Source organism: Carcharhinus amblyrhynchos, chromosome 19 (assembly GCF_965287045.1).
Source record: "Carcharhinus amblyrhynchos chromosome 19, sCarAmb.v2.hapA, whole genome shotgun sequence".
Lineage (NCBI taxonomy): Eukaryota > Metazoa > Chordata > Chondrichthyes > Carcharhiniformes > Carcharhinidae > Carcharhinus > Carcharhinus amblyrhynchos.
Genome location: NC_137342.1, coordinates 5,969,124 through 5,993,070, shown reverse-complemented (window position 1 = coordinate 5,993,070; position 23,947 = coordinate 5,969,124). Strand labels below are relative to the sequence as shown.

The 23,947-nt window shown below is 47.9% G+C and overlaps 2 protein-coding genes across 3 annotated transcripts in view; both read right to left on the bottom strand.

Annotated features, from left to right (window-relative positions):
* Positions 1 to 14,285, bottom strand: part of LOC145355284 (lamin tail domain-containing protein 1-like) — a 30,499-nt gene extending 16,214 nt beyond the window's left edge. Inside the window, exons 1-5 of the mRNA XM_080207189.1 lie at positions 13,984 to 14,285; positions 11,769 to 11,955; positions 10,864 to 10,983; positions 6,505 to 6,698; positions 4,022 to 4,176 (exon numbers count right to left, since the gene is read on the bottom strand). Coding sequence (XP_080063315.1) covers positions 4,022 to 4,176; positions 6,505 to 6,698; positions 10,864 to 10,983; positions 11,769 to 11,955; positions 13,984 to 14,285 — 958 coding nt within the window. The remainder of the gene's footprint in view (positions 1 to 4,021; positions 4,177 to 6,504; positions 6,699 to 10,863; positions 10,984 to 11,768; positions 11,956 to 13,983) is intronic.
* Positions 14,286 to 21,119: 6,834 nt separating this feature from the next.
* Positions 21,120 to 23,947, bottom strand: part of LOC145355283 (uncharacterized) — a 79,083-nt gene continuing 76,255 nt past the window's right edge. For both annotated transcript variants that reach the window (XM_080207187.1, XM_080207188.1), the window contains 2 exons: positions 23,760 to 23,872; positions 21,120 to 21,782 (listed from right to left, as the gene is read on the bottom strand). In XM_080207187.1, coding sequence (XP_080063313.1) covers positions 21,161 to 21,782; positions 23,760 to 23,872 — 735 coding nt within the window. In that variant the 3' untranslated portion in view covers positions 21,120 to 21,160. The remainder of the gene's footprint in view (positions 21,783 to 23,759; positions 23,873 to 23,947) is intronic.

The following is a 23,947-nucleotide window of genomic DNA, read 5'->3' as shown; positions in this document are numbered from 1 at the left end:
AAGGATGTGCTGGCCTTGGAAAGGGTCCAGAGGAGGTTCACAAGAATGACTCCTGGAATGAAGAGCTTGTCGTATGAGGAGCAGTTGAGGACTCTGAGTCTGTACGTATTGGAGTTTAGAAGGATGAATTGGGATCTTATTAAAACTTACAGGATACTGCAAGGCCTGGATAGAGTGGATGTGGAGAATATGTTTCCACTAATAGGAAAAACTAGAACCAGAGGGCACAACCTCTGGCTAAAGGGACACTCCTTTAAAACAGAGATGAGGAGGAATCTGTGGAACTCTTTGTCACAGAAGGCTGTGGAGGCCAGGTTATTTAATGTCTTTAAGACAGGGATAGGTAGGTTCTTCATTAATAAGGGGATCAGGGGTTATGGGGAAAAGGCCGGAGAATGGGATGAAAAAAAACATCAGCCATGATTGAATGGCGGAGCAGACTCAATGGGCCGAGTGGCCTAATTCTGTTCCTGTGTCTTATGGTCTTGTGGTGTGGAGATACCAGCGTTGGACTGGGATAAACACAGTAAGAAGTTTTACAACACCAGGTTAAAGTCCAACAGGTTTATTTGGGAGCAAACGCCACTAGCTTTTGGAGCGCTTGCTGCTCCTTCTTCTGGTGAGTGGGAGATCTTTTCACAAGCAGGGCATATAAAGGCACAAACTCAATTTACAGAATAATGATTGAAATGTGAGTCTTTACAGCTAATCAAGTCTTAAAGGTACAGACAATGTAAGTGGAGAGAGCATCAAGCACAAGTTAAAGAGATGTGTATTCTAAAAACCGCACTGACCTCCTCAGAAGACAAACATGGGACATGGTGGACAGAGTACCCTTTATCGTCCAGCTACGACATCTCCTCAGGAGCCTTCAACATGTCATTGATGAAGACGAACATCTCGCCAAGGTCATCCCCACATCCCCACTTCTTGCCTTCAAACAATCGCACAACCTCAAACAGACCATTGTCTGCAGCAAACTACCCAGCCTTCAGGAGAACAGTGACCACCACACCACACAACCCTGCCACAGCAACCTCTGCAAGACATGCCGGATCATCGACACAGATGCCATCATTTCACGTGAGAACACCATCCACCAGGTACACGGTACTTACTCTTGCAACTCGGCCAATGTTGTCTACCTGATACACTGCAGGAAAAGATGTCCTAAAGCATGGTACATTGGGGAGACCATGCAGACACTACAACAAAAGATGAATGAACGTCGCTCAACAATCACCAGGCAAGACTGTTCTCTTCCTGTTGGGGAACATTTCAGCGGTCACGGGCATTCGGCCTCTGATCTTCGGGTAAGCGTTCTTCAAGGCAGCCTTCACGACACACAACAGCGCAGAGTCTCTGAGCAGAGACTGATAGCCACGTTCCGCACACATGAGGACAGCCTCAACCAGGATCTTGGGTTCATGTCACACTATCTGTAACCCCCATGACTTGCCTGGACTTGCAAAATCTCACTTGTCTGGAGACAATACACATCTCTTTAACTTGTGCTTAATGCTCTCTCTACTCACATTGTCTGTACCTTTAAGACTTGATTACCTGTAAAGACTCACATTTCAATCATTGCTCTATAAATTGAGTTTGTGCCTTTATATGCCCTGTTTGTGAACAGATCTCCCACTCACCTGGCGAAGGAGCAGCGCTCCGAGAGCTAGTGGCGTTTGCTACCAAATAAACCTGTTGGACTTTAACCTGGTGTTGTAAAACTTCTTACTTATGGTCTTATGGTACAGATTGATGCTAATTCTTTCTTACATGCCATATTCCTGATATTAGCAGAGATATGAACATCTGCAGAGCAATCCTGCACACCCTCACACTGCCAGGGACAGGATTAAAGATAGAGGCAATTCTGGAAGTCCTTTGTCTTCTGATCAATGGCTCCAAGGCAAAAAGGAGGGAGCATCAGAGTAGGGGGTGAAATACTAGCTTACAGGAGGCAAAGAGATATAAGCTTTGGAACTTAACAGAGCTAATTTTACACCTAAGCAGTGAGTGATTATCATGCAAAAGATGTGATTGCAAAAATTAATGGTGAGTTTTTTTTTAAGGTAAAGATGTTTGACACTCCTTTCAAATGCAGAGAGAACACAGGAAATGCTTGCGGGATCTCTAGTAACAAATTCCAGTCCAACATTGGCTTAGCTGGCCCTATGCTTCCTCCTCACTACAACCCTGCCACCGCAGGTGGAGGTCACCGACTCAAGGGAGGCTTCACAGCCAGAAGCCCCCTGCCCCAGTGAAGGGTCCCTGGGGCATCAAAGGTGGCTCCCATGGCACTTCCTCCGGTGGGGGTTTCTCCTCCGTGCTGAGGATCCTTGTCAGCTTCAATCCTCTCAGTTTTTGATGTCACCAACAGTTGCCGAGGGCACTCCACGTTGAGATGTCCTCGCGGTCCCAGACCTGCCTCAGCGGCGACCGTCTCTCTCTCTTTCCTCTGATTGGATCTGTGGGATTGGGAGCCCCACCCACTGGCCATGATAGAGCAGTAAGAAAGGCCAATCAGGAGGCTGCTTCCAGGAAGATTGGGCCAGCTCAACAGGCTTCGAGCAAGTGCTGGCTTGGAATCTCCAGTTGGTCCCAGATTCAAAGTCCCAAAACCGGCAGAAAAATCCAGCTGCGAATCTGTAGATTCCCTTCAGTGCAGAAGGAGGCCATTCAGCCCATCAAGTCTGCACTGACCACAATCCCACCCAGGCCCTATCCCCACAACCCCATGCATTTATCCTTGCTAGTCCCCCTGACACTAAGGGGCAACTTAGCATGGCCAATCCTGCACATCTTTGGACACTGGGAGGAAACCCACGCAGGCACAGGGAGAATGTGCAAACTCCACACAGACAGTGACCCAAGCCAGAAATCGAACCCAGCGCTGTGAGGCAGCAATGCTAACCACTGTGCCACCGTGCCATCCCGAATCTCTATCAGAAAAGGAACCTGTCCAGCTGAGAGAACGGGGAAGCACCAATTCCATTAACCTGTCTTTAAATGCAGATAACTTGCATTGGGAGAGCAGCGTGAGAAACACAGTGTCACTAATCTTTTAAAAATTTGTCTCTTCCACTAAGAATCTTTTGAGAGTGCCCAAACACCACTTTTGGGAAAGGAACACAAGGGATACATAAGAATGGGAATGGGGTCATAGAATCACAGCCCCGAGAGTGCAGAAGGAGGCCATTTGGCCCATCGAATCTGCACCGATTCCTGGACACAGCATTTTACCCAAGCCTTCTCCCCCTGCCCTATCCCAGTAACGATGTGGAGATGCCGGCGTTGGACTGGGGTAGACACAGTAAGAAGTCTCGCAACACCAGGTTAAAGTCCAACAGGTTTATCTGATAGTAAACACCACAAGCTTTCGGGGTTTGCCCCTTCGTCAGGTGTGTCAGAGTTCCGAAAGCTTGTGGGTTCACTATCAAATAAACCTGTTGGACTTTAAACTGGTGTTGTGAGACTTCTTACTGTGTCTATCCCAGTAACCCCATGCATTTACCAAGGTTAATCCCCCTAACCCACACTAAGGGGCAATTTAACATGGGCAATCCGCCTAATCTGGTAGCTCAGTGGTTAGCACTGCTGCCTCACAGTGCCAAGGACCTGGGTTCGATTCCGGCCTCGGGTCACTGTCTATGTGGAGTTTACACATTCTCCCCATGTCTGCGTGGGTTTCCTCTGGGTGCTCCAGTTTCCCTCCCACAGTCCAAAGATGTGCGTGTTAGGTGGATGGGCCATGTTAAATTGCCCCTTACTGTCAGGGGGATTGGCAACATCAATGAGGGTTACGGAAATAGGGCCTGGGTGGGATTGTGATTGGTACAGACTTGACAGGCCGAATGGCCTCCTTCTGTAACATATGGATTCTACGAACCTCACATCTTTGGGAATATTCACTGCATTCTAGCCAATGTTTAGCAAAACTCATACCCCACCATAACCCTATGCTTTCCCCTCCCTGCATGGTGGCTCTTTATGTAGAAGCGTTTGATTTCTGCCTCACCTGGGATAGACTGTGTGCGGGTGTCCCTGCACTGGCTGCCACCACTGTTACCCAAGGATTGAGTCCGGGGCAAGCTGTAATCCGGGTGGGTCGGGCAGGCTGTACTCTGGCTCCAAGGAGATCGGGTGGGGAGTGTTAAAATAGAAGGTTTCGGTCTACCAAAACAAATATGTGTTAGGAACGATCTGATGCAAGACAAGACAAGCTGGCGACATACATTCTAAATGTTACAGATTATTCAAATTGAGGGATACGTGCTTATTTCCCAGTTCACTTTCTGTCCCTTCTCTCAGTTCTATTTGATGGGAACTCAGTCAATGTTTCAATGCAATTTGTTGCCGGGAAATAAATGAAGGCAAGTCGACCGTGTCTCAGTGCCAGCCGGCGCTCATAGAACAGGTTTCAAATCTCACCCCCCTGCAATCGGACACGCCGGGACAGAGCTGGAGGGAGTGCTGCACTGCCAGAGGTGCTGTTAAACTGCAGTTCCCCCTGCCCTCTTGGGCAGATAGCAGGGATTCCGTGGCACTGTTTTGTGGAGGAGTGGGGTGTGTTTTCCTCCCCAGCTTCCCCGACAATAACTGTCCCTCAGCCAACTTCAGCAAAACCGATTCTCACGTCGCTGTTTGTGGGATCTTGCTCTGTACAAATTGGCTGCCACAGTAAAAAGTGACTGCGCTTCAAAAGTGCTTCACTGGCCCCGGAGCACTTTGTTGTGAAATGAGCTATCTATGTGTGCAAGTCCTTTATTGGCCTGGAACACTATATGGTATTCCGATTGGCGTAGTAACCAGTTGTGGTGACTGGTAAAGGTGCCGAAATTAGGGCTGACCGAAAGAGAAAAAAATAAAAACCTCTTTCAAGTTCATACAGTTTATTTATTAATCTCACACGTAGGCTCACATTAACGCTGCAATGAAGTTACTGCGGAAATCCCCTACTCCAGCACCTCTTTGAGTCCACGAACGGAGAATTTAGCACAGCCAACATGTCTTTTGGACTGTGGGAGGAAACTGGAGCACCCGGAAGAAACCCATGCAGACACGGGGAGAATGTGCAGGCTCTGCACAGACAGTGACCCAAGCCGGGAATTGAATCCAGGTCCCTGGCACTGTGAGGCAGTAGCGCCAACCATGGTGCCACCGTGCTGCTCTTCTTTTTCTGATGAAGTTATTTGGGATGAGGTGTGTCATGGGGCATGTGAACATCGCAACACAAACTACAAAATTACAATCCCCTCTCCTCATGCCCCATCCTTCCATTCTAGTATCAGACCTCTATAACATCCAGCTCTGGCTAACAACGGCTCAGTTACAGCTGAGCAAAACAGTGCACACTGCTTGTTGAGACTTCTGTTCATTGCATGAAGCTGATTGTGGCTTGTGCCTTGTACCATTAACTCTGCTATCAGGAATTCCCTATCCTCCAACAGCAGTCAGTGATGGTGTAGTGCGTCAATGTCCCATTCAGTGTGCGACAATTGTTAAGGAGCTCGGATGCCAATGGGGATAGAACTTCCCAGCATCCAGTTCCGTTTGGAACCATAGACCTTCTACAGTGCTGAAAGAGGCCATCCGGCCCATCGAGTCTGTACTGACTCTCCGAAAGAAAATCCCATATCCCTGGAACAATGGCCAATCCACCTCAGCAGCACATCTTTGGAGTGTGGGAGGAAACCAGAGCACCCAGAGGAAACCCACGTAGACAAGGAGAAAGTTTCAGATTTGGATATGCCCTTACATGAACAAGCTTCTTGAGTCAATTTCAAATTTAATCCCCTCATTCTTAGTTCCCAGGTAAGAGAACATATCTTCTCTGTACTTTAAACATGTCAATCAGATTCCCCCACTCCCGCTCCATCCTGCCCGCAACCTTCGATACTGAGGGGAAAATAAGTTTAAAGTTTATTTATTATTAGTGTCACAAATAGCTTATATTAACATCACAATGAAGTTACTGTGAAAATCCCCTAATCACCACACTCCAGTGCTTGTTCTTGTACAGAATTTAGCATGACCAATTCACCTAACCAGCACATCTTTCAGACTGTGGGATGCAACTAGTACACCCGGAGGAAACCCACGCAGATACAGGGAGGACGTACAGACTCTGCACAGACAGTGACCCAAGACAGGAATTGAACCCGGGTCCCGGGCATTGTGAGGCAACAGTGCTAACCACTGGGCCATCGTGCTGCCCACTATCATGTAATGTGTCCACATGATTTGAGCCCCAATAATATTCTGATGAACCCCCACTGCATTCCCTCTGTGGTTCAGTGCCCGAAACGGTACACAGTGCTCTAGACAAGGTCTGACAAAGACTCTGTGCAACTGAAGCGTAACTGCCTGTATTTTCCTTCTTGACTGCTTTGTGTACCTGCCCTCTGAGTAACTCTGCAGTGTCGCAAACTCAGCTTTCTAAACAGAATGGGTGTTGCTGCAGGCCAGTTAGACACTATGCTCATGACCCCATTTACCTACTTCATTGGCAAGGCTGGTGGTGAGAAGTGGCACACGTTTGAAAAAGTCTCTCCATTTCCGTTGTCTGGTTGGAAACCAAGTTGCGTATCATTGCTTGTTGAGAGCGGATGTTCAAAGTCTGTGAACTTTCCTCCATCTTTGCACGGGTCATTTAACTTTGAGTTCCTGGGAGCGGGTGTGAACCAAGCAACAGCCTACAAGAAGACCACAAGCGGGTAAAAGGTGACTGCAATGTTCTTGATTAGATAGCATTCAGTGTGTGATTTAAAATAGCCTCACATGGCAAGGGCCCATATCAGTGGGTTGCCATTGACGCTGAGGCCTACTGACATTTTCCATTACAATTTATCAATCTGACATTAATAGAATTTCCTGCTGTCAAAGCAGCCCAGAGTAATCACAGCGCACGTTCTTCTTCACTGACATAATGTATGGAGCTTGCTTTTCTTATAATTCCTACCCTGCTCTTTGTCCTGCGACTATCACTTCAATGGGGCCCACAGTTCCACGCACAAGTTATTCTTACACAGGTTATTCTTTTTGTTTCTCAGTCTCATCTGGACAGAGGTGTTGGGTGGGCTATTTGATTCTCAGGGTCAATTGTTGGTGGGGTTGTTGGGTGTTGTCTACACATCCCGCTGCCTCGGAAAAGCTGGTGACTGGGTACTGATCCTCTCCTACCATAGAAGCTTGACAGTACAGAAGGAGGCCATTCGGCCCATTGAGTCTGCACTGACTCTCCTCCGAAAGAGCATGTTAGCCAGGCTCACACCTCCCCCACCCTGTAACCCCATGCACTTAACATGGCTAATATCCCTAACGTGCACATCCTGTGACACGGTGGCACAGTGGGTTAGCACTGCTGCCTCGCAGCGCCAGGGACCGCGGTTCAATTCTGACCTCGGGTCACTGTCTGTGTGGAGTCTGCACATTCTCCCCGTGTCTGCGTGGGTTTCCTCCGGGTGCTTCGGTTTCCCTCCCACACTCCAAAGATGTGCAAGGTGAGGCCATTTGGTAAACTGCCCCTTAGTGTCAAGGGGATTAGCAGGGTAAATATGTGGGGTTATGGGAGTAGGGCCTGGGTGGGATTGTGGTCGGTGCAGACCTGATGGGCCGAACGGCCTCCTTCTGCGCTGTTGAGATTCTTTGCCACCGTGCCACCCATTTTGTTTGCAGGGTGCAGCGACAGCGCAAAGAAATGTGAGAAGATTTCCTCTGACTAGTACTTCTAGTAAAATCACGCTTCAGAGCTTTGAAATTTTAATGGAACCATCCAGAGATAGACCTTCCTGCCTTTGGTGAGGATGTTGCTATGGGAACCACAGGAAAACATTCCTCCTCTGAAACACAGCAACTGCAGTCCCACCACCAATCATTAGATGGCAATCCAGAGCGCATATGTCTATGATATATGTTAAACATACTGTCTATACAATATACATGTATGTAATGTACAAGCTCTCTACAAGAGAGGGTCAGGGTCAGAGGGCCGGTGGACACTGATGTTGTCTGGAATTCTCCAGCCGTTCGTGCCGATGGGATTCTCTGCTCCCGTTGACAGGGGTACCCCCCGGATTCCTGGCAGTGTGGGGTGGCTTCAATGGAAATTCCCATTGTCAGGGGCGGGAACAGAGGATCCGTCTGCCAGCGACCGGCACATCACCTCCTCCCAGGCTGAGGTCACAGAATCTCATCCAGTCTTCCTAACTACAAAAAATGCTTAGCTAAACGCTTAATTGCCCTGATAGAATTTTTCAAAGTGGTACCAGAACGAACAGGAGAGGGTAATGCAGTATAGAGTCAGAGAGTCATAGAGGTTTACAGCATGGAAATAGGCCCTTCGGCCCAACTTGTCCATGCCATCCTTTATTTTAACCACTAAGCTCGTCCCAATTGCCTGCATTTGGCCCATATCCCTTTATACCCATCTTACCCATGTAACTGTCTAAATGCTTTTTTAAAAGACAAAATTGTACCCGCCTCTACTACTACCTCTGGCAGCTTGTTCCAGACACTCACCACCCTCAATGTGAAAAAACTGCCCCTCCGGACCCTCTTGTATCTCCCCCCTCTCACCTTAAGCCTATGCCCTCTAGTTTTAGACTCCCCTACCTTTGGGAAAAGATGCTGACTATTTAGCTGATCTCTGCCCTTCATTGTTTTATAGACCTCTGTAAGATCACCTCTAAGTCTCCCATGCTCCAGGGGGAAAAAGTCCCAGTCTATCCAGCTTCTCGTTATAACTCAAACCATCAGTAGATATCATATGTTGAGATTTTCAAAAAAGCCTTTGATAAGTTGCCACCGGATCGCGGGGTGGAGTCATGTTACAACAACATGTGGACTCAGAGCACAAACAGCTGAATGGGCAGCAAATTGGCTAAAAAATACAACCTGTAGACTCAGGCTAAAGGATAGTTAACATGACTGGAGGGTAGAAGGAGGTGTTATTCCAAATGGCCAATATGGTAATCATTGTTCATCATAATTTATATTAATGATTTAGACATAGGATTCAATGCAAATTTTACAGATGATACTAAACTAGAGGTTGGTGCACTGTGGAGACTCAATTTAGCATAGTCAACCCACCTAACCTGCATACCTTTCAGACTGTGGGAGGAAACCAGAGCACCCAGAGGAAACCCACGCAGACACGGGGAGAACGTGCAGACTCCACACAGACAGTGACCCGAGCTGTGAATCGAACCCAGGTCTCTGGTGTTGTGAGGCAGCAGAGCTATCTACTGTGCCACTCTTCTTCAACCTCTCGTCCAAATTTTCCCACTTATTGAGTAATTCCTTGCTTCCTCTGCCCTCCCCACAAGCATGACGACACATTTTTCCAGACTGAATTCCATTTTCTACTTTTCTGCGAAGTCACTGATATCATTCTGGAGACAACACCTACCCTCTTCACTCTCAACGACACCATCAGTTTTCAGCTGAAAATTTCCCAATCATGCCTCCCACATTTACTTCTAAATCATTAATATTTACAACAAACAGCAAGGACCCAACACTGAGCCCTGTAGAACACCACTGGAAACCGTTCTCCATTCATACAGACATCCATTGTCCTTTATTCTTTTGTTCCTTGTCACTGTATCAATTTTGGATCCTCCCCACCCCGTATCCCAAGAGGTCTCACTTTTCTGACCAATCTGCCATACAGGATATTGTCAAATGCCTTACTGAAATCCACGCAGGCAACATCCACTGCACCAACCTCATCAATCTAGCTAGTAAGACACAATCTTTGTGATGAGGGAAATATTCTTTGAGCTGTTACAAACTGGAATGCATTGCTTCAAGGTAGAGTGGGGCCAGCTTCATCAGAGACTTTGCAAAGGAGTTGGACAAATGTTTGAAATGAAGGGATTTGCACAGCTCTGTACAAAGGACAAGGGAATGGGTTTAACTGGATAGCTCTTTCAAAGAGCTGGCACAGGCTTGATGGGCCAAAGGGTCTCCGCTATATCATTCCATAAAAACAGCCAGCCATGTTAAAACCCAAGTCAATAGCTTTCATAGAATCATAGAACCCTACAGTGCAGAAAGAGGCCCTTTGGCCCATCGAGTCTGCACCGAACACAATCCCACCCAGGCCCTACCCCATATCCCTACATATGTTACCCACCTATCCCTCTAACCTACGCACCTCAGGACACGAAGGGGAAATTTTGTACCATGGCCAATCAACCTAACCTGCACATCTTTGGACTGTGGGAGGAAACCGGAGGAAACCCAGGCAGACACGAGGAGCATGTGCAAACTCCACACAGACAGTGACCCGAGCCGGGAATTGAACCCAGGTCCCTGGAGCTGTGAAGCAGTAGCACTAACCACTGTGCTACTGTGCCACCCAATGGGCAGAAGGATTCGAGGGACGGTGAGGGAAAAAGCCTTTCATCCGGGGCACACTGTGGGATCTGGAACTCACTCCCTGAAATGGTGGAAGCAGAAATCCAGAAGGCTTTTACAAAACACTTGGGGTGGGATTTTCTGGACCCCTCTGATGGCGGAGGTGGCTCTCAACTGGGCGCCAGTGGGATCTGCTGGAGGGATCTTCCAGTCCTGCCGATGTCTATGGTACTTTGCGCGGCTCACCCATCCCACTGCTGGGGGATTTGGGGGGGAGGGAGGGTTCACCTTTAGTGGGAAGGGCTGAAAAATCCCAGCCTTGGAGATGCCTTGGAGATGCTCTAACCTGCAGGACTGCAGACCCTGGCAAGTTCTTTCTCTTGGCTATCACAGACATCTTGGTCCAAATGGCCATCTTCAGTGCTGCAACTTTCTACATTTGGATGAAAAGCCATTGAAACTTGAATTCTCGAATATAAAATGAAAAGCTCTTACCTGTCCGTTGGGCTTACACAGGATTGTCGTACATGCAGGAGTTGTCCCAAATTTATTACTTTCCTTCAGCAAGAAGTCTTTTGGCGGATTGTGAGGGACCCTTGCTGCAGCAGCCCACACCTAGAATGAGTTAAACTGTGTTAACGTCTGGATTGCGGAGACTTTGGACGTGACCTCACCAGCCGTTCACACCACGTTCTCTCTTCAGCAAAGTTGGAGAACCTGGCGCCCAGCCAAATCTCCGTTCACTCCAGCAGGGTGGGAAAATCCTGCCAGTGTGAACAGCCATAACATTCCGGTGTTAGAAAGAAATATATTCTCGGGACGTGGGTATCGCCAACAAGACTAGAACTTTTTACCCACTTCTGGTTGCAGTGTGTTGACGCTGGAGCCTTCTCCTTCACTCACTGCGACTCCGGTGTTCTTACAGGCCTTTTCCTTTTCACATCGGGGGAGGGTTCCAGGGCTTCTTCTGTGCCACTTTGGCCCAGGAAGGATTGGGTCAATTGATCGAACCATAGAACCCTACAGTGCAGAAAGAGGCCCTTCGGCCCATCGAGTCTGCACCGACCACAATCCCACCCAGGCCCTATCCCCATATCCCTACATATTATACCCACTAATCCCTCTAACCTACACATCCCTGGACACTAAGGGGCAATTTCTTAGCATGGCCAATCGACCTAACCCGCACATCCTTGGACCGTGATCCTGACAAGCAGTGTTAACTTAAAACCAATTGGGTGGGAGAGGTTTGGGGAAGAGTGGGTGGGGGGGGCTGGTGAGGATGATGAGACAAGAACAACAATTTTTGTTCAGGTTAGGATGGGGTGTAACTTGGGGGCAGAATTTAGTGTGCGGCTTGCGGTCAAACATTTGGAACACAGACTGCTAACTTTGCTTACCGTTAGACTAGCCCCTGCGTTCACCCGTGTCCTGGGTGGGAAGCGGTACACCGTTACAGGGTGGCCATTGATATTCTGCTGCAGGATAAAACCTCCAACGTCTTCTTCCGTATCTCGTGAGATGTTTAAGAGTCGAACAAAGTGGCCGTTTGAAGCAACTTCGATTATCTTCATGTTCCCAGTGGCGCTGGAATAAAGAATCAGTTTACATTCTCACTTTCTCGGCTAAACTGGAAGCTGCTGAGATTCCGAACTCCCCTCAGTCTGGGGGTGGGAGTCGGATGCCTGAGCTGTGCGGGGAAATGGTCCTTTGCTGGGTGGAATTTTGCACTCTGGTCAGTGGCGGGAGCCATTGCGAGCGAGCACCGAAATTTTGGCATTCCAACCAAAACTCCATTCGCTTTCGGAGGCGCCAAGAAATCCCAGCCACGAACCAGGACAAGAGATTTTTTGGCCATTGTCATTTTCCCCAGGGAGGACAGGTTAATGGCTGATAGAGCAAGCTTGTCCAATTAAGGACAAATGCAACAGGCTCTTGAAACTGCCATGGGTGGCATGGTGGCACAGTGGTTAGCACTGCTGCCTCTCAGCGCCAGGGAACCAGGTTCGATTCCCGGCTTGGGTCACGTTCTCCGCGTGTCTGCGTGGATTTCTTCCATGTGCTCCAGTTTCCCCCCAAAGTCTGAAAGACATGCTGGTTAGAGTGCATTGACCATGCTAACTTATCCCTCAGAGTACCCGCAGTGTGGCGACTAGGGGATTTTCACAGTAACTTCATTGCAGTGTTAATGCAAGCCGACTTGTGACACTAATTAATAAACTTAAACTTAAATCCAATCAGAGCCCTTTACAGGAGCGCAGGATACTGTGACAGGCAAGCGAGAGAGAGGGTGCTTCAAAGTGGAGGCAATTTTTAAAAAATTAAATTAAAAATGGCTTTTGCAACCAGGCCATCAATGTTGGTTTGGGAGAAGGAAGGGGCGGCTAGAATTTAAGAGAACTACAGAGGTGATCTGCTGCCGCTGTCACACTCAAGCAGGTAGGACATCTATATAACAAAAACAGAAAATGCTGCAAAATCTCAGCAGGTCTAACAGTATCTGTGCAGAGAGAATAGACATGATGTGGAGATGCCGGCGTTGGACTGGGGTAAACACAGTAAGAAGTCTGACAACACCAGGTTTAAGTCCAACCGATTTTATTTGATAATAAATTGAGGCCAGAACTCTTCATTCACCTGACGAAGGGGCAAACCCCGAAAGCTTGAGAGTTTACTGTCAAGTAGATCGGTTGGACTTAAACCTGGTGTTGTCAGACTTCTTACAAGAGAATAGAGCCAATGTTTTGAGTCTGGATGGCCCTTCGTAGCTGATACAGAGTTAAGGGCAGAGGGAAATGGGTAATATATATATAGAAACCCTACAGTACAGAAAGAGGCCATTCAGCCCATCGAGTCTGCACCGCCAACAATCCCAATCCCCCTATCCCTACATACTCTACCCACTAATCCCTCTAACCTACACATCCCGGGACACTAAGAGGCAATTTTAGCATGGCCAATCAACCTAACCTGCACATCTTTGGATATGGGAGGAAGCCGAAGCACCCGGAGGAAACCCACACAGACACGGGGAGAATGTGCAAACTCCACACAGACAGCTGTTCCCGAGCTGGGAATCGAACCCCGGTCCCTGAAGCTGTGAAGCAGCAGTGCTAACCCACTGTACTACCGTGCCGCCCATAATATACGCCCTCACCACCCACTTCCCAAGAATGAAGAGTTAAGTGCAACATAGCTCTCCCAGGACAGGCAGCACAATGGCACAGCGGTTAGCACTGCAGTCTCAGGGCACCAGGGACCCAGGTTCGATTCCCTGCTTGGGTCGCTGCCTGTGTGGAGTTTGCACATTCTTCTCGTGTCTGCGTGGGAGTGCTCCGGTTTCCTCCCGCAGCCCAAAAATGTGTGGATTGCCCCTTAGTGTCAGGGGGACCAGCTAGGGTAAACGAATGGGATTATGGGGATAGGGCCTGTGTTGGATTGTGGTCGGTGCAGACGTGATGGGCTGAATGGCCTCCATCTGCACTGCAGGAATTCTAAATCTTTTCTTGGATTGACACAAGTAACATTTTCTTACCTTCCTCATCGACTTACAGTACAAAGCAGTGAACTAACGTGCACCCCCTGAATTCTGATTATAGAACATATCTCGGTTACCTGGCGATAGGTATGTTGTTGTTGCACTCATTTGTGGGTGGCTTGCAAACGGGGCGTGTGTTGGTATTGCTGCCCTTGTTCAGATCCTGAATCAGCATGTTGAAATAGTCTCTGCCTTGGCCAGATTTACAGCTGCCTGAAGGGTGGCATGGAGGCATTGGGAAGAAGGTCTTTGGCTCATCTCTGGGACTGTCCATCGCTGTAGAAGAAGAGATGTCATTGTGGGTGCTCCCAACAGCCTCATGTGCTATACAGCTGCCTGTGCTTTTCTTTTGTACATGGCTGTGGTCACAGGTGAACATAAGGTTACAGGCAAAGCCCCTATTAGAAAAAACAGCAGCGGCCTTACAGAGAGGCAAAGGGAAGGACAGTAAAATGGGAAAATAAGAACACTGGTCTGATATACATTAAAATGGACACCAGCAAAAATAGGAACGCTGGTCCAAACTGATTTTCCCTTCTGGGTTAGACAGATGAATGAGTGGGGGAGGTGGGGAGACAATTTTGTCGACACTTCCTGCTGTCTCGGAAAAGTAGCTTGCATAGTTGCGCACGGTAGCACAGTGGGTTAGCACTGCTGCTTCACAGCTCCAGGGTCCTGAGTTCGATTCCCGGCTCGGGTCACTGTCTGTGTGAAGTTTGCACATTCTCCTCGTGTCTGCGTGCATTTACTCTGGTTTCCTCCCACAGTCCAAAGATGTGCGGGTTAGGTTGATTGGCCGTGCTTAGAAATTGCCCCTTAGTGTCCAGGGGTGCATAGGTTAGAGGGATTAGTGGGTAATATATATATGTAGGGATATGGGGGTAGGTCTGGGTGGGATTGTGTTCGGTGCAGATCCGAAGGGCCTCTTTCTGCACTGTAGGGTTCTATCATAATTAAGGGCCCCACGTACCTCTCTTCCGCCTTTTGTTCTCACTGGAGGTTGAAGGGAGACCTGATAGAAGGCTACAAGATTATGAGAGGCATGGACAGAGTCAGAAGTTTTTTCCCAGGGTAGAAGAATCAATTACTAGGGGGCATTGGTTTAAGGTGCGTGGGGCAAGGTTTAAAGGAGATGTACGGGGCAGATGTTTTACGCAGAGAATGGTGAGTGTCTGGAACTCGTTGCTGGGGAGATAGTGGAGGCGGATGTTGTAGTAACTTTTAAGGGGCGTCTTGACAAGTACATGAATGAGATGGGAATAGAAGGATATGGTCCCTGGAAGGGTAGGGGGATTTAGTTAAGTCAGGCAGCATGGTCGGTGCAGGCTTGGAGGGCCGAAGGGCCTGTTCCTGTGCTGGGATTTTCTTTGTTTTTTGTTCTTCCGTAGGGAAAAACGTACAAAAGTCTGAGGTCACGTATATACCAATTCAAGAACAGCTTCTTCCCTGCTGCTGTCAGACTTTTGAATGGACTTACCGCACATTACAATGATCTTTCTCTACACCCTAGCTATAACTGTAACACTACTCACTCCTTTCCTTCTCTATGAATGGTATGCTTTGTCTGTATAGCGCACAAGAATCAATACTTTTCACTGTTTACTAATACATGTGACAATAATAAATCAAATCATAAAGGTTCCATCACATGCATCAGAAACTCTTCTAACTTTTAGGCAGATGCGATGGGGCAGAGCAGTAAATGTACGAGATAGATGTGGTTTTGATTTGATTTGATTTAATTTGATTTGATTTATTATTTTCACATGTATTAGCACACAGTGAAAAGCATTGTTTCTTGTGCGCTATTCAAACAAAGCATACCGTTCATAGAGAAGGAAACCAGAGTGCAGAATGTAGTGTTACAGTCATAGCTAGAGTGTGGAGGAAGATCAACTTAATGTGAGGTAAGTCCATTCAAAAGTCTGATAGCAGCAGGGAAGAACAAAGAACAACACAGCACGGGAAACAGGCCCCCCTGGCCCAACGAGCCCGCGCCGCCACCCCAGCACTGCGAGCCCTCTCTCCACCCACGACCCCCATCCACGCCCATGGCACTCCACATTGGAAACCAGACTGAGGGGAGACCAACCCAGGGACAATTTGTTACACCAATCAGCCTAACAGCACATCTTCGGGGTGTGAGCACCCGGAGAAAACCCACGCAAGTACGGGGAGAATGTGCAAACTCCCATAGACACTGGCCCAAATCCATGTAGCTGCACAGCAATCAGTGATAGTCACTGAGCTGTCGTGTTGCCCATCAGCTGGTCCAGTTTAAGCGTACACTAACGACGTGAAGCACTAGGCTACTCTCAAAACATCCAAGAGCAGCCCTCGTACGACCCATCACGTGTATGCCTCTTGCTGTTCTTGAGTCGGTTGGTACATGAGCTCAGACTTTTGTATCTTTTTCCCAACTGAAGAATGTCCGGGGTGCGTGGGATTCTTAATTATGCTGGCTGCTTTTTCGAGGCAGCAGGAAGTGTTGACAGAGTCAATGGATGGAGAGGGTGAGCCACAGATTGCCCTCACTATTTACCAGACCCGGGAATGGGGCGGGGGGGTGGGGGGTGGGGAGAGGGGAGAGGGGGTGGTGGTGTTGGGGGGCAGGGGGTTATGTGGGAGCTCTGCCAGGACCCGGTCAGCTGTGTTTCTGTGGAAAAGGATTGGTAACTTGGACCACCCCGCCTCACCCCTGCCCCCCGAGGACACAGCCCATCTCAGCACTGGGCACCACCGGTGAGATATTTCTGCATTGGGCAAGGCTGGTGCAGCAGAGGGAGCACGAGAAAGAGAGCAAATCAGATTGAAAAATAACTGAATCTCCATTGTGTCCCAATAAACCCTCGAGCTGATGTGTCAATACAATGGCTGCATTTTTATTACGCACCTGGAAACAGGTAGCATTTGATAACAAGAGCTTGCAGTCTAGTTGCTGCAATATCTATACTCCTAACAGGGCTTGCCCTCTACTGTTCAATCAATATGTTTTTGAACAGTAATCCTTGCATTACCCTGTGCTGCTCCCATACAGGAATGAATGTTTTAGCAGTGTTTTGGGAGTAAGAGGAGGCGACTAAGCCCCTTTAGTCTGCTCCTCCATCCGTCTGCTTACACTGAATGCGTGTGTTCATTGGAGAAGCATCTTTTCTCAGTATTATTGGTGTAGTGGGCATATGTCATATTTGAGCTCAATGCCCGTACTGCACTGAGCGGAGAGATACCTGTGGTGCTTCACTCCATTCACTGACAACAACAGGCAAATGGGCAAACCCAACACTGCCCATTGGCAAGGCAGCCAAGTTGGCATTGATGCCAATCCTACATTGTGCCCCCCACCTCCCCACCATTAATGAAATGAGCATTGTAGACCACTGAGAGTCAGTTACAGATCAAATGAGTGCTACAACGATAAGCAAGGAGAACAGACAGTTCAAGAAACAAAACCTTTGAGTCCTTATTTGGCAGCTATTAGTCTTTTCCACAATCATACTAATGCAGAATTAAGTCTTCATCATCTTACCCACACATTGTTCCTGTCTAAACCTCGGTGCCTCAGGTAGGTGACAGGGTTCAACTCCCCTTTCCAGCCCGTCCCCTGTATAGATTAAAGATCTGTCGAACACAACTTTGAATATATTCAGTGACCCGGCCTCTGTTACTCTGTTAAGGGGGAGAGAATCCCAACACTCGTGACACCTGGGGATGAAATTCCTCCTGGGAAACCCCTCATTTTGAAACTCTGCCCCGAGTTCTAGATTCCTTCACAGGGAATCATTCTCCCACCGTTCACATTGTAAAGCCCCCTCAAAGTCTATACATTTCAGTAAGATCACCTATCCTTAGGTCACAAACAACAATTTGGAGCTAGGTTGGATCTGGTTACCACAGAACCATTGAATCCCTGCAGTGCAGAAAGAGGCCATTTGGTCCATCAAATCCATGCCTACTCTCTGAAACAGCATCTCACCCAGACCCACCCTCCACCCTATCCCAGATCCCATTTACCATGGCCAATCCACCTAACCTGCACATCCACCTTTGGACCAAGTGCAAAATATTATTATATTTCTTTTTATTCATTTGTGGGACATGGGTGTTGCTGGTTGGCCAGCATTTATTGCCCATCCCCAGCTTCCCTTGGAAGGCAGTCGAGAGTCAACCACATTGCTGTGGCTCTCGTGACACATGTAGGCCAGACCAGGTAAAGACGGCGGATTTCTTTCCCTAAAGGGCATTAGTGAACCAGATGGGTTTTTCCGACAATTGGCAATGGTTTCATGGTCATCAGTAGATTCTTAATTCCAGATATATTTTATTGATTCAAATTACACCATCTGCTGCGGCGGGATTCGAACCTGGGTCCCCAGAACATTAGCTGAGTTTCTGGATTAATAGTCTAGTGATAATACCACTAGGCCATCGCCTCCCCTATAGGGCTCAGGGTTCAGTTACCAAACCCCCAGTTTGTCTGGGACTCTCCAGGAATCTTTCAGATAACACTTGTTTTTATTTGTCTGCCCAGACTGTTTGGATTGGTGAGTTCAAGAATGGTTGGGTTTACTTGGTTGCTGGTGCCTGGGCACACTCAGTACTGGAATGTTTGAAGAAAGCTTTAGAAATATCTCATCACCCAAATGTCACCCATCAGAGCTTTGCAGGAGCAAACTCACCAAGCAGGAAGCAGTCTGAAAGAGAGGAGCAGGAGAGGAGTGACACGGGGAGTGGCATAGGAGGGAGATGGGGGAGGCATGGGCAGCGGGGAGGGAAATGCATGGATCGGGGATGGAATGAGGAAGTAGAAGGAAATGGGGAGTGGGATGGCACAGGAAGGAGTGGCAGGATGGTGGGTGGAGGGTGGGGATAATACCAGAGGGAGGAGTATGGCATGAGCAGGATAACATGGAATGTAAAGAAAGATACTCATTTCTGCATGGTGGCACAGTGGTTAACATTATTGCCTCACAGCACCAGGGACCCAGGTTCAATTCCCAGCTTGGATCATATCTCTGTGGAGTTTGTACATTCTCCCCATGTCTGTGTGGGTTTCCTCTGGGTGCTTTGGTTCCCTGCCACCCCTGCCCCCCACACTCCAAAGATGTGTGGGTTAGGTGGATTGGCCATGCTAAATTTCTCCTTAGTGTCAGGGAGACTAGCTAGGTTAAATGCATGTGGTTGTGGGGATAGGGCCTGGGTGGGATTGTGGTTGCAGAAGACTTGATGGGCTGAGTATACTCCTCTGCGCTGTAGGAATTCAATGTTAATTGGATCTCTGCTAGGGAAAGGCTAACCTCTTGCCCTCTGTTGAGAGTAATACCTGGAAGAATAATCATAGAGAGATTTAAAAATTGTGTTTTCTCTGACCAGCTATGTTTTTTAGTGATTAAAGTGTTTGGAAGAGATGGGGGGGTGGGGGGGTCCTGCTATTTGATGAGATGAAGTGTTTAGAGATAGGAGGTTATCAGGAAACCTCCAATGAGACATCCAGTCACAGTCGACAGCCCTAACATCTGTCTGTGTGGAGTTTGCACATTCTCCTCATGTCTGCGTGGGTTTCCTCTGGGTGCTCCGGTTTCCTCCTACAGTCCAAAGATGTGCGGGTTAGGTTGATTGGCCGTGCTAAGAAATTGCCCCTTAGTGTCCAGGGATGCTTGGGTTAGAGGGATTAACGGTAAAATATATAGGGATGTGGGGGTAGGGCCTGGGTGGGATTGTGTTCGGTGCAGACTCGATGGGCCGAAGGGCCTCTTTCTGCACTGTATGATTCCATGATAAAATGGTAATGTTTCTCCGGGTCTGTGGCACTGCCTCTTCTCTCTCTCTCTCTCTCTCTCTCAGATAGTATGCAGAACATTCTTTAAGATTAAACTTAGAAATGGCTTCTGCTGGTAACCTATTCCTGTGACGCAGCTCGGTAAGATGCGACGCAGGCGGGAGTTTGTTTATCTTCAGCTGTAGACAGGAGAGGCGGGGGGGCGGTTGTGGGCGGTGACGGTTAGTATTTGAGCAAATTGGCCGTAGCCGGGTGGTGGGATCAGCCTGAACTCTACAGCGTAGGCAGATTTTATCAGCAGCGTTCCTTTAAAAACAAGTTTGCAGAACTCCCAGCTGAATCCAGCCACGTTCTGGGAGCTTGGAGGATTTTGGCTGGAGCTTAGCCACACGTGGATGAGAAACACCCAGCCAGTGTGCACGATCCTTGAGCCAGCTGGCCTGCTTTGCTTTTGTAAATTTAACTTCTTCCTCTCTTCCGAACAGCTGCTCATTTTCTCTTTACCTCTGATTTTCCAAACCCATCACTTGTTTAATCCCTTTTTAGACCATGGCCGGGGGAGGATTGTCGTCACCCCAGTCCTGCTTTTTGCTTCATTATTGAAATGGGAGGAACACAGGAACAGTGGGAGGCCATTCAGCCCATCAAACCTGTCCCGCCATCTGGTTACATCGTGGCTGGTCTGTATCTCAACCAAGCATCCACTTGGTTCTAAATAAAAGCAAATTACTGTGGATGCCGGAATCTGAAACCAAGAGAGAAAGTGCTGGAAACCTGCTGAGATTTTCCAGCATTTTCTCTTTTGGTTCCACTTGGTTCTGTTGACCAACGATATGCCTGGAAATGACTTGTGGGTGAACGCAGGAGAATTGGTAGTCCCCTATCCTGCAATATTTTATTGTTGTAATAATGACGCAAAATAATGTGCTGAAAACAAACCTAACAACCTGAGTTGCATTGCAAATAGTGCATAGCCACAAAACATCTGCTTACAGTATAGTGTAGGTGCGTGTATAACAAGTATAACCGTTGCTGCCAGCTTAGATTGAGTGTGCGTGTGTGTGTGTGTGTGTGTGTGCGCGCGCGCGTGTGTGTGGCCATTGGAGAAGCAACTTTTCTCCATTTTATTGGGGTAGTGGGCATATATCATGTTTGACCTCAATGCCCATACTGCACTGAGGGGAAAGTCACTTGTAGCTTCACTCCATTCACTGGCAACCAAAGGCAAATGGGCCAACCCAATACTGCCCATTGGCAAGGCAGCCAAATTGGCATTGGCACCAACGCTACATTAGTAGTGAATTGTGCCCCCAACCTCCCATCATTAATGAAATGAGCATTGTAAACCACTGAGGGTCAGTTACAGGTCAAGTGAGTGCTACAACGACAAAGTGAGGAGAACAGACGATTCATGAAGAAAAGCTTTGACTTCTTATTTGGCAGTTATGAGTCTATTTCACAATCAAAGTAATGGAGAATTAAGTCTTCATCATCTTACCCATACATTGTTCCTGTCTAAACCTCGGTGCCTCAGGTGGATGACTGGGTTTTGGACATGCTACTTGAACCCCAGTGCCCGGCCGACTTGACGTAGGTCTGCAGTTTTCTGAGGGGCCTACAGGAGGGCACGAGTTGCGAGGCGAAGGACACCGGGTCCGGCTCATTGAGGTGCCCAAGGCCAGAGCAGATGGTGGCGGGCAGGTCAGCCGATTGGGCGGAGAGCAGGGAGGGTTAAGGGGAGGTGGGAAACAGTTTGGACGGATGGCAGAGAGGCAGCTGGCCAGGGAGGAAGGCGGGCAGGCTCCCTGATACACAGGAAGGCGCATGGTCAGAGCAGAAGATGGTGGACAACACAGCGGGGAACTTGGTGTCAGGGAGGAGTGCGGGGCAGAAGATGATGTTCCACAGCCTTGGTGCAAAGACTTGCAGTGATTTGAAATAGGAGGCGGGCAAGATCGCAGGGTCACAGGAGGGCACGAGGTTGCAGCCGGTGCCCGTGGGGAGGAAGACGGGTTCATAAGAGAACACGATGTCCGAGGAGGTAAAAAGGGTCTGCATGGAGAACATTTCTTGATGCTCTGCGATCGATTGTCTTGTAACCTTTACAAAACAAAGAAGACATTTTTACTTGCTTATACCTATGTAGATCTACTCCATTATTGTGGAACATACGCTGCACTAGATTTATACTCTTATATTGACTCTCACTGAAGAATTTGGAAGGATATGGGGACACTCCCTGGTGCCAGGCACTGGCACGCCAACAGACTATTCTTTCTAAAACAACTCATTGCATTAATATTACACCTTCCATATTGTAAAATGGCCAAAAGCAGCTCCAACAAGAGTATAACCAAACAAGATGTGAACCGAGTCACATACATGGGTACTGTGAATGTTTGCCTACGTTAAAGATGATATAGAATTGTTGCTTCATGAGTAATTCTCAAAGAAACGTGAGTCTTTTACCAGCTTACTGCCGACCACAGAAACACTGTGGGATTGACAAAAGCATGGGGCTGCCTCTCCTGTGTCAAATACAGTTGAGTTTGGATGGCAGTAAATAACCATTTCCAATCAACGTATAGTCAATTCACCAACAGGAGCCAATGGTTAACTCCAACGTGCCAGTTACTTCACAAAGCCACACCTAAAGGTTCTTGGCCGATAGACTAACTGTCTTGGCGGCTAGTTTGGCATCACCATGAGGTGAAAAAAATAGGAAGAGATAGAGCAAAGAACATCAAAAGCTGGGGCAATGATAGGGGGAGGAGGAGCAACAGATTTAGATAGAAATAGAGGGGAAAAAGCAGTGTGGCAACGGTGAAGTGAGGGAGGATGTCACTTTGTGCTGTTGGTGAGAAAAAACCCAAAAGAGTAGCGAGGGAGGAAAGGAAGAAAGTAACTCAAAAGACTAAGGGCAGTAGCGGGGTACACTGTAGCAAGTGGGTCTGAGGAATCATTTACAGCATGCTCCGTGTATTCAACAGAGCACGTCAACATTGCAGAGAATAAAATATGTTTAAGATATTCTCATGAATGATATCCATTCTAACTTGTGTTTTAATCCAGAGACCCAGGGTAATGTTCTGGGGACGTGGATTCGAATCCCACCAAGGCAGATGGTGATATTTGAATTCAGTAAAAATCTGGAATTAAATGCCTAATGACAATCATGAAACAATTGTCGTAAAAACCCATCTGGTTCATAAATGTCCTTTAGGGAAGGAAATCTGCTGTCATTATCTGGTCTGGCCTAAATGTTACTCCACACACAGCAACTCCCTCGTTAGTGTCAAGGTTACTATCTCCACTTGTCAATTGGATGCCCAGGGTTCAATTCCTTAACGGGGAGCTGCCAAGTTGTGGCAGTGCCTGTTTTGGGGTAGCAGAGTGGTTAACACTGCTGCCTCACAGCGCCTGGGAATCAGACTTGAGTCATTGTCTGTGTGGAGTTTGCATGTTCTCCCCGTGTCTGCATGGGTTTCCCCTGGGTGCTCCACTTTCTTCCCACAGTTCAAAGATGTGCAGGTTAGGTGGATTGGCCGTGCTAAATTGCCCTTAGTGTCGGGGGGGACTAGCTAAGGTAATTGCATGGGGATAGGGCCTGGGTGGGATTCTAGTCAGTGCACGCTCAATGGGCTGAATGGCCTTCTTCTGCACTGTTGGATTCTGATTCTATGAATCTATAATTTTATGACCCACAGTTAAGAAGGCAATTAGGGGTGGGCAATGAGTGCTGGCCCAATCAAAGAAACCCACCCTGTAAAAATGAATTAAAAAATATTGTTTGGGATTTTGACCCAAGAAGGACCAGTGAGATATTTCCAGGCCAGCGTGCGGAATGACCTGGAGGGAAACTCGCAGGTTGCGGTGTTCCCTCATGTGTTCCCCTTGTCCTTCTGGTTGGTAAAAGGTCACAGGTTTAGGGGGTTCTGTTGAAGGAGTCTTAGTGAGTTGTTCCAGTGCACCTTGCGGTTAGTACCCAGTGTGTCACGGCTGGTGGAAATGACAGAAACAAACTTTAAAATGAGACTAAGACAAATGTCATTGTCACATTTATGAGCGATCGCTCACCTCCTTTCTTCTGACTCAAGCATACATTTAAAGGCTGAAATGTCCCCTTGTAAGGAAACATCCTTTCTGGAAGTGAGTTCCTTCATCTTGGCCAAGAGGAGGTCCTCCATTTCCTGACCAATAAAGAGAAAAGAGCTGAAATGCATGGCAACAAACAGTAACGCATTCATTTGATAGAATGGTCCAAT